Source organism: Corvus kubaryi, unplaced genomic scaffold (assembly GCF_017639235.1).
Source record: "Corvus kubaryi isolate FWS band 111438036 unplaced genomic scaffold, C.kubaryi_AGA036_p1.0 134, whole genome shotgun sequence".
In the NCBI taxonomy this organism is placed as follows: domain Eukaryota; kingdom Metazoa; phylum Chordata; class Aves; order Passeriformes; family Corvidae; genus Corvus; species Corvus kubaryi.
In genome coordinates, this window is record NW_024580668.1 from 11,555,120 (window position 1) to 11,564,660 (window position 9,541).

The 9,541-nt window shown below is 57.3% G+C and overlaps 1 protein-coding gene and 1 long non-coding RNA gene across 5 annotated transcripts in view; both read right to left on the minus strand.

Moving 5' to 3' along the window:
- Nucleotides 1-675, minus strand: part of GSS (glutathione synthetase) — a 10,924-nt gene extending 10,249 nt beyond the window's left edge. For all 4 annotated transcript variants that reach the window (XR_006020039.1, XM_042050617.1, XM_042050603.1 and 1 more), the window contains exon 1: nucleotides 388-675. Coding sequence is in view for 3 of the 4 variants with exons in the window: in XM_042050617.1 (XP_041906551.1) it covers nucleotides 388-656 (269 nt within the window). In the remaining variant the exon portion in view is untranslated. The remainder of the gene's footprint in view (nucleotides 1-387) is intronic.
- A 2,067-nt stretch (nucleotides 676-2,742) lies between these two features.
- LOC121671888 lies at nucleotides 2,743-3,635 on the minus strand. Its single transcript, XR_006018655.1, has 2 exons — nucleotides 3,381-3,635; nucleotides 2,743-3,280 (listed from the first exon to the last, which is right to left on the minus strand). It is a non-coding gene; the product is annotated as an uncharacterized LOC121671888 (long non-coding RNA).
- Between the last annotated feature and the right edge of the window lie 5,906 nt (nucleotides 3,636-9,541).

The following is a 9,541-nucleotide window of genomic DNA, read 5'->3' on the forward strand; positions in this document are numbered from 1 at the left end:
GCTCTCCCCAGCCCCTGTGCCCTGACCCCCGGCCCCTCGCTCTCCCCCAGCCCCTGTGCCCTGACCCCCGGAGCCCCTCGCTGTCCCCTAGCCCCTGTGCCCTGACCCCTGGTCCCTGCCCGTCGTCGGCCCCCGGTCCCCAGACCGTCACTGCGCCCGGACCCCCGAGCCCGGTTCCCGCTCCCCGGCCCCTTACTGGCTCCCGCTCCCCGGGCCATCGCTGTCCCCTGAACCCCGACCCCTCTGTCCCTCTCCGGCCCCCCGGCCCCTACTGACCCACGACCCCCGGTCCCTCCCCGACTCCCAGTCCCCGACCCCTCGCCCTCTCTGACGCTGCCGGTCCCTCCGCGGTCACCACACCGCCCCTGACCCTGGCCCCTCACTGACCCCGTCCCCCGGTCCGTCCCGGCGTCCCCGGTTCCGCCGCCCGGACCCGCTCCGGCCGCTCGGTGCGGGCGCTGCGGACGGCCCCGTGATTGGCCAGGCTGCGCTCCTCGCCCCGCCCTCCATTCAGATTGACAGCGCAAGAGACCAATCAGTGCGGGGAAAGCGCCCCTCGCGTGCGGCGCCGCGCACGCGGGGCGGGAGGAGGAGGAGCCGCGTGGGGAGCGCGCAGCGCGCACGCGCAGGGCTGTGTCACGGGGGTGTGACGTCATGTCGTGACATCAAGGAGGCGCTGAGGGCGCTGGGGGTGCTCGGCCGCGTCTGGGGCTGCGGCTCCTTAAATCCGAGCGCTGCAGGCAGGGGCTGCTCGGGGCCGGGGCTGCTGGGGGCCCAAAGCGATGGGAGTGGCTGGCGCAGTGGTCTCCGAGGCGGCTCCCAGCGTCGGCCGTGCTGCGGCCCCATGGAAGCGCCTCCGCGTTAACTCGCTGGCGCCCACGCACTGGAGCTGCGTTATCTGCTGCCCTCGTGGGAGCTGGAACTCACCCTTGGCAGGCAGGGGAAATGCAAACCTGCCCGAGGAAGTGAAAGGAATTTGAAATATCTTTGTGCTTTCCATTTCTTGCCCTCTTTCTTCCCCACTTGCCGTTGCTGCACCGCAGTGACAGGGCCCGGGGAGGGGCTGGCTGAGGGCACCTCGGTGTCCCCCGTTGCTCCCGGGTGTCCCCAGGGCGTGTCCCTGGCCGTGTGCCGGGGCAGGGAGGTGCTCCCAGGTGCTCAGCAGTGTCTGCGGTGCCCTGGGGCACAGCACAAGCTGAGATGTTTCTCCCCTGTGGATTTTTCTCCCCTCTGCCGCGCTTCCTCAGGGGACGGGGTTGCTCGCTGCCCTCGTGTCACACAGAGCCAAGGCTGGGGCTCTTCTGGGCCTGCTCACCTGGGCACACCTGAGAAAGAGCAGATCCCAGAACCCTTTCATGTACTTGCAGGACATTCGTTGCCCAGCAGTAGGGCTTGAATTGGCAGTGTGGGCGATTGAGAGGGTTATTCCTCTATTAGGAACAGACCCAGAGAGTTCATCGCTGTTGGACAGGTTGGGACATGGCTGGCTCTTTATCCTACTACCTGTGCCAGGAGTTGTCCAGGGCATTTCGAGCCACTTAGCTCTGTTCTTAGGGATGTATCACCAACATGAAGCTCTGTGGTTACAGCTTTCATGGACCTGCTGGAGCAGAGCCATGAAGATGCTCCAAGGGCTGGAGCCCCTCTGCTCTGCAGCCAGGCTGGGAGAGGTGGGGGTGCTCACCTGGAGAGGAGAAGGCTCTAGGGAGACCTCAGAGCCCCTTGCAGGGCCTAAAGGGGCTCCAGGAGAGCTGGAGGGGGACTTTAGACAAGGTTCTGGAGTGACAAAACCAGAGGAACTGGCTTCCCACTGCCAGAGGGCAGGGTTAGATGGGATATTGGGAACAAATTCTACCCTGTGAGGGTGAGGAGGCCATGTGCCCAGAGAAGCTGTGGCTGCCCCGTCCCTGGATGTGTTCCAGGCCAGGTTGGACAGGGCTTGGAGCAAACTGGGATAGTGGAAGGGACATAGACATGGACATAGAAGTGACAGGGACATGGAATGAGATGAACTTTAAGGTCCCTCCCAATCCAAACCATTCTGTGATTCCATAAACACCCACTCTGTTTGTTTTCTGGACACAGGAATCCTTCTTCTTTTCCCTCTTTGCTGCCCCATCTGTCAGTAACTGTGGATTCACACCTTAATTAATACAGAATTTGGCAACTGGTAATCCAGTCGTATCTCACTGGAAAACTGCCCTGGGCCAGGATCCAACTCAGACCCCACCAGCAGTGAGGAACAAATTTTAATAAGGATGCAGAAGGACAAAATTTTCTCAAACAGAAGCATTTCCCTTCTCAGTCCTCAGTCCTGTCAGGGTCCTGCATCTCCCCTACATGATGCTTGCTCTGAGAGTCTGAGAAAGGGCATAAAACCCTTCAGTTTCTAAGTGAAACATTGCAAAAATTGTCCAAGTTCAGTGAAAGAAGCTGGGAAAAAAGCTCTGCCCTTTCCCTGGGAGTTCCTGGAACTGAATGCACCCTGCTCAGAATAGAAGTGTTTTATAGGGAGCTGTGACTTGCCTTTTCTGTCTCTTTTCCCGATTCACTCTGGAGAATGAGATTTTTTTCAGAGTAATCCAGTAGCCCAGGGAGGATTTGTACGCGCAGATTGCTCCTAATCTCTGCCACAGGGTCAGAGAGCTGCAATGCAGCTCGGAGGAGGTTGAATCATAAAAAAATATGGCAGACATGGTAAGTATTTGGCATGTTCCATGCAACAAAAGATGAACAACAGCAACTGGGCCATTATCTTTATTTGCTAAAAATAGAGTCCCGCAAAGTTTAAAGAAAAGTATTTTATATTTGTAAACCTCTCCTCTCCCTGTTAAAGAGCCTTCAAAGATGGGCTTTGTGGCTTTGGGCTGTCGCATCCCCTTTCAAAGGCTGCCCTGCGCTCAGACAATTGAAACTCGAGACAACATCAGCCACAGCGGGGTGGGGGGAATGAATAGTTGTGCCATGACCCTGCTCTCCTCGCTCAGCCGAGCCTGGCACGTGAATGGGAGCTCTGCAGCAGGTACATCCCCCAGGCAGCCGCATCCCGCAGCCGGGATGCCCACGGCACGCCGCAGGTGGCCCGGCCGTGCAGGGCACCGAGGGCGCTGGCAGGGCCAGCAGAGAGCCAGCACCCAGCTCGTTTGCCCGCACCGCTGCTGAGCTTTGCACGGGCACTCGATACCCTTGGAGCTGCCGGTGGGTGCAGAGCTGGGTGCTGGCTGCCCCTCCACGCCTCCAAGGAGCCTCTCATCACTCGCGCACTCGCTGCCCTGGTACCCTATAATGAGGAAAAAAAACCCCAAAGCCCCGGATCTCCTTTGCTTTTCCGGCTTCAGAGAATTTAGCCCAGTCTGAGGTTTTGGGCGGCTCTGTTGTACCTGAGGATATTTGGGCATCGATGCAGAAACCAGCGCTTGCAATAGAGCAGTCCCAAAGCCACCCACGAGTGGTCACACGGCAGGAGGGGATGATGCGATGCCCAGCACCAGACCCATAAAGACAGAACAATAGGGCTATTTTCATGCAAGAGAGTTCAGAGGTCTCCTCGGGGAGCCAAACCTCTTGCTGGCCCATCATCCACGAGAAAAACAAGACAGAGCTCTGGAACCCTGTCTTCCCTGCGGTATAAGCACCAGCTTCAGCCGGGGCGTGACAGAAATCTATTGTCTCTAAGGCTGTATTTCGATGCAAAATGCTCTGGTAAAGCCAGCAATCCACCTCCCCCCCCCCCCCCCCCCCCACGTGTGGCTATTGTTTGAAGTGCAGAACAATTGAAGGGTGCTCTCATGGGCTAAAGATAGAACGGCAGCTGGTGCTGTCCTTTTCCCTGTAACTGAGAATAAAACAATGCCCGAGTATTGTCTGCACTGCTGGAGCAGTGACATTGGACTCTCTGCCAAGAGAGCATCTAAAAGATCAATGAAACCCGGGTTTATTTATAAGCGGGTAGTGTCATTTCTTCCCCAAAGTAATTTCACTTCCTTGGCTTTTCCACCAGACCATTCTGTGCCGTGAAGTGGCCGCGGAGTGAGGTATAAATAGCCCGAGCCTGGCTGCGACAGGGGCAGCAGGACCGGCTGGTGGCAAACGGAGCTGCCGTGCTGGGCTGCACCTTTGCTTCCCCGAGCTGTGCCCAAGCCTCGACAGCACCAGGGTGGGAACCAGGCAGGGATGCTGATCCCCTTCTGCCGGCAGGGAGCAGGTCCCTGCAGGCACAGCCCCAGTGCTGGACGTGCAGGGACCAAGCAGCTGGTCCCTGGGACCAGATCCCCACCAACACCAGCACTTACTTCCCGGGGCAGCTTTTAGAATCAGCCTGAGAATATCCCGGCTTGGAAGGGACACACTGCGTTCATCAAAGCCCAGCTCCCGGCCCTGCACAGACACCCCAACAACCCCACCCTGGGCATCCCTGGCAGCGCTGTCCAAACGCTCCTGGAGCTCTGGCACCCTCGGGGCCGTGCCCATTCCCTGGGGAGCCTGGGCAGTGCCCAGCACCCTCTGGGGGAAGAACCTTTTCCTGATATCCAGCCTGAACCTGCCCTGGCACAGCTCCAGCCGTTCCCTGGGTGCTGTCCCTGGTCACAGAGAGCAGAGATCAGTGCCTGCCCCTCTGCTGCCCCTCGGGAGGGAGTTACAGACTTCCAGGGAGGGTTATTTCACTTACCTGCCACCAAGCAGGTGGGAGCACAGACTGTGTGTGTGTGTCCAGCTCAGCTGCTCTGCTGGGGTGCTCAGGAAACCCTTGATCCCAAAAGCCATGGGACAGAGCCTTGTTTAGGGACAGGGGACAGCTTGTAGGGAAAAGCTTCTGTCTGCAGTCCAGACTAGAGACTGGATGCCTGGAACCAGACATTCGCTGCAGTTTTGGCATGGAAAAGCACATCTTGGCTGATGTGCCACAGGGAGGTGAGAAACTCTCCTGTCATGAGGTGAGGATATGCAGGAATATTCCTCCCTCCTGGGTCTTGAGAAGGGTCCAAGCTGACCAGATCCCATAAAGAACTCCCATGCTTGTTGCCACTCCACTTTGAACAATTTCCCCTGCCACGAGATGGACTGAGCTCGATCTCGTGTGAGGGTTGATGACCCAGAGCAGTGGGGAGGCTTCCTGTGGCATGAGGGAGAAGGTGCAAGAGGGATGGAGAGAGTAGGGGGCTGGGATGGGATCGTCCCAGGAACTGATGCTCTGCAGGCAGCTGCTGGTGTGGCTGGGCTTGGTGTGTATGTGCAGGCCAACACCCACCCAACCTCCTCCAAAAATCTCCCAAATCTGCTCCCAGATCACACAGCAGATGAAAACCAGTGCAAAACCAGAGTGGTTGGGGCACTGCAGGGGCAGACCCTGCCCACAGAGTGTCGGAACTACTCTGGTTCTGATCAGCCTCTGCCCCTCCCTTGCAGTCTCCAAGGCAGCTGCTGGTCATGATTTCCAAAGGCTGCCGTGTTCCAGGGTCTGTCCTGGCAGGCCAGCTGCAATTAAGGTGCTATTAAGTATTCAAATGAACAAGGCAAGATTCTCTTTACTCTCCTTGTTTTGAAGTGCATTGCCAAAACCTCACCAAAGGCTCACATATTCCTGTAATTTTGCAGTGTTCAGTACAACCTTCATTCCTACACAGATGCTTTATGATGGCAATCCCCAGAACAAAACCCCTTGGAACCTCAAATCTGGAAAATCCAAGGCGAACAAACAAAACCTCTCCGATTTTCCCAGTCTCCAGGTGACCTCACTCTCTCCATGCCTGCGTGTGACCTTGCTCACTAACTCTATACACTAATTTCTCATGCCACGTCTCTTCCAGGAGCTTTCTCATTCCTGATACTCATTTTGGAGGCTTCCTATGTGGAGGGTCAGCCACCAACATGCCTGTGCTGCCTGAGGCTCCTGCATGGTGGGGTGGGGACCACTGCAGGAAGGTGCTCATGGCAGCCTTGTGTGTGTTCATGAAGGGTTAGAGAGGCAGCACCTCACCCCAGCCAAAGGACAGCCGGCTCAGGATGGGTCCAGCACTGTCCCATGCTGGGAAGTGCCCAGGGAGCTGTGAGATGAGGGGATCCAGTGTTCACCCCATCCTAAACCCCACAGGAGCACCTTAACTTTGGGATCCCAGCAGCAGAATTGCTGCTGCCCCCATCTCCTGCTCACTTCGAAGGGGCATGGAAAGCTGTGCTGGGCTAGTGGCTGCTGTCTTGGTCACCCTCATGGGACAGCACTGGGGGGGCTTAGGGGTTTGCTTTGGAAGGGGCCTTGCACAGCCAGGCTGAGCTGGGGGGATATGACCAGTCTGGCAGCACTGGCCTGTCACCTCCTGCCTCGCTGCAAGCAGACATTCCCACTCCATGGAAATATGCCTGAAATAGCCCCTCTGCAGATTGTCTTTATCTAATCAGCCGCCTTCGCACCCCCCTCCAGTGCATTTCAGGGGGCTGATAGTGGGGATATGTTAAGTGTGGAAACCTCTAGCGAGCTGCCTGACACGGAGAGTAATTCTCCTTCCTGCCACTTATCAGAGCCTGCTAATGGGAAACATTCCTCCTGGGGGTCAGGGAGCAGCCAGGGGATTTCTCTGGAGAGGGTGGCTGAGCCCCTGGCACCCTCCTGGCTCTCCAGGGCTGGGTAGGAGCTGGTCTGACCACAAAACATTCACTGAAGGGGCAGCTCTGCTGTCTGTTGCTGGTGGTGTCCTGCCCCATGGGGAGACAGGTTTGTCCAGCCCTCAGGGCTTGGCTGAGGAGCCCCATCCTTTTCCATTGTATTATGGGACACCAGCACCACACACAGAGAGTTCTCTTGGGAGGAGAACAGGGGTGTCTCAGTGGTCAGGGGAGATGATTTCACTGCTGAGGGTGGACATGCAGGGCTGGTGGATCATTTAGGCTGACTGTTCATTCTGGGCAAGAGCCACCTAGTGAAAACTCCCCTCTGCTCAGGCTGAAGCCATGAGCTCCTTGTTGTGCCCATGGGATTTTGTGGGAGGTCCATAGGATCCTACTGCCCCACTGGGAATGCCCTGTCCCACCTCCCTGAGCAGGGCACAGCTCAGGCCTTGCCAGCCACACAAGGATGAGCTTCCCACCATCCAGAAAACCACATCAGAAACACCAGCGCCAAAAACACCCAAACCTGGCAGAAGAACCCTTCAGCAGCTGCTGGAGTGACCAATTCACATTTCCCCGTCTACAGATCTGCTCAGCCTTTGATGGACCCTGCTGGAACCTCTTCAAAGAGGGTGAGAAACCAGGGCGAACAGAAGGAACTGCAGGAGGAATCTCCGAAAATAAAATTGCTTTAAAGATAAGGCAGGGGAGGGGGTGAGCAGAGTGCGGGGCGAGTACATGCCCTGGGAAGAATGTGTCAGGCTGGGCCAGCTGGTGTGTCTGGGCCAAGGGCTCATCCCACTGCCAGGCCGCTTGTGGCAAAGGTACTTGGCACAGGACCCACCAAATCCTCGGGTCCTTCCAGGGAGTGGGTGGAAACCTGACTCTGAGCCCTGGGCAGAGAGGCAGAAGACCACCAGGGTAACCTCAGAGGGAGCTGTGGCCCACCAGAGCCTGTGGCTCTTCAGGACCCTGGAACTCTGCCATCTTGGCAAGTCTGAACACCTCTGTCATGCCATGGTCAAGAGAGACCTCAGGACTGGTGTGCCCATGGTGTCCCTGGTGGGGTTGCAGCTCTGCACCAGCTGCTCACAAAGCCAGATGAGGAGCTGCACTCCTGAACACTAACCTGCTGAGGAGTGCCCACATGGGACATGGAGATGGGGGCCTGCACCCCATTTCATCCTGATGTACCCAAAGTCCTTGTTCATGCTACAGATTCCCCTCCGTGGGACCGTTTCAACTCTTGGAGGAGTCTGGTACTGTGCAAAGCGCTGACATTGCACTGCACAGCCAGTGAAGGCAACATCAACCCATCCCTGAGCCTAGCCATCCTCCCTGCTGGGGCTCAACCCACAGGGGAGGGGTCTGGAGTCCTCCTCCACCCCATGAATCTCCCAGACTTCTCTCCAAAGTGGGGTGGGAGGGCAGGGGACCTTTCTGTCGGGGGGTGTGGAGATGGCGGCATTGGGAACCCAGACTGGGGGGTGTTGCAGCAAACCTGTGTGCTGGATGGAAAGACTGACTGTGACTGGGGCTCAGATTCAGGGCAGGTGCTGGGGCTGCAAAAATCTCTCTGCAACCTGGGCTGTGTGCCCAGGCTGAAGCCACACACCCAAAGCAGCCTCCGGTGCTGCTATTCTGGCTGTGACAGAGGCCGTGCCACATCCAGCCTGGGCACAGCACTGCACAGCTGATCCTTAACTGCTCCCTGCCTCAGTTTCCCCTGATCTCAGGAGGGTACAGCAGCCCCAAGTTACTCTGGGGTGTGAAAGGTGCTGAATGGGGAACACCAAACCCTGCAGCCACAGGCTCTGGCTCTCCAGGGTAGAAACCTCACTGCACTTTGGATGCCAGCAGCTAAATGGTTTTTCCTTAAGCTGGAGCGGCCCCAGGGTGTCCTATTCCCATCTCAGGCAGCCCGTGGTGGTGCTGCCAGGATGGAGGTGTGCTCCAGGCTGCCATCACCGTGTTGCACACAGCACTTTTGGGTGCTGGCTGAGTAAAATGGCATGCAGGAAACCCAGCAACCTCTCTGCTGAGAGATTATGAACCTGGCCTAGCCACAAAACAAACTCCCATGCCAAGGTGAGGAGTTCTGAGAGCAGAACCTGGAGGATCAAGCCCTGAGGTCCCTTCCCTTCCAGACTGGCTGTCTGGGAGAGGCTAAACCAGAGCTGAGTGAGAAGCTGCGATGTTCCAGCTGGAAAAGCCAGCGGCCACACACATCCCAAGCAGCAGCTCTGCTGGCATGGTGTGAGGAAGGAGCAGCAGGATTGAGTGCTCAGGTGCAGGAGGAACTGGCAGAGCTCTCATTCCTCAGCTCCCCACTGGAGCAGGCAGAGCAGGCTGGGAGAGCTGTGCTGCCTTCCCAAGCTGGAGTCTCTCACTCTGCCTTTGTACTCGCCTGACAATACAGGAGTAAAAATAACCAGGCTGCATTTGCAGAGAGATAAAAGTGAAGTTTGCCTTTTGTGTCTGTCCGGGCAGTGGGACAGCAGCACCAATGGAGCTGTGTGGACATGACACATGGGAATTTCTGACATATCTTTTCCCACTCTGACCTTGACAGACACAATAAAAAGGGGCTTTGCAGCACGCACAGAGCCACTCGGTCCTAGCACCAAGGTCAGTAATACAGAGCATGTCTGTGTGCACGCGTGTCCCCTGTACTAACCCGCTTCCCCCTTGCAGGGTGGCTGATCCCAGAGGACAGGGGCTGACTCTGGTGGCACAGGGGAGGGTGGGATAGACTTGGATCATAAGCATTTTTGCTGAGGACTGTGTGTTTTGCCAAGCTGTGGCTCCATTCGTGGTGGCTGCGGCGTTCCAGAGCTCTGCAGGGTGGCACTGCATTAGATGGATATTAGGAAGCACGGTCACAAAAGCGCTTTTCCAAGCAGCTGCCACGGCAGCCTTCTAGAAGGGTCTTCCCAGG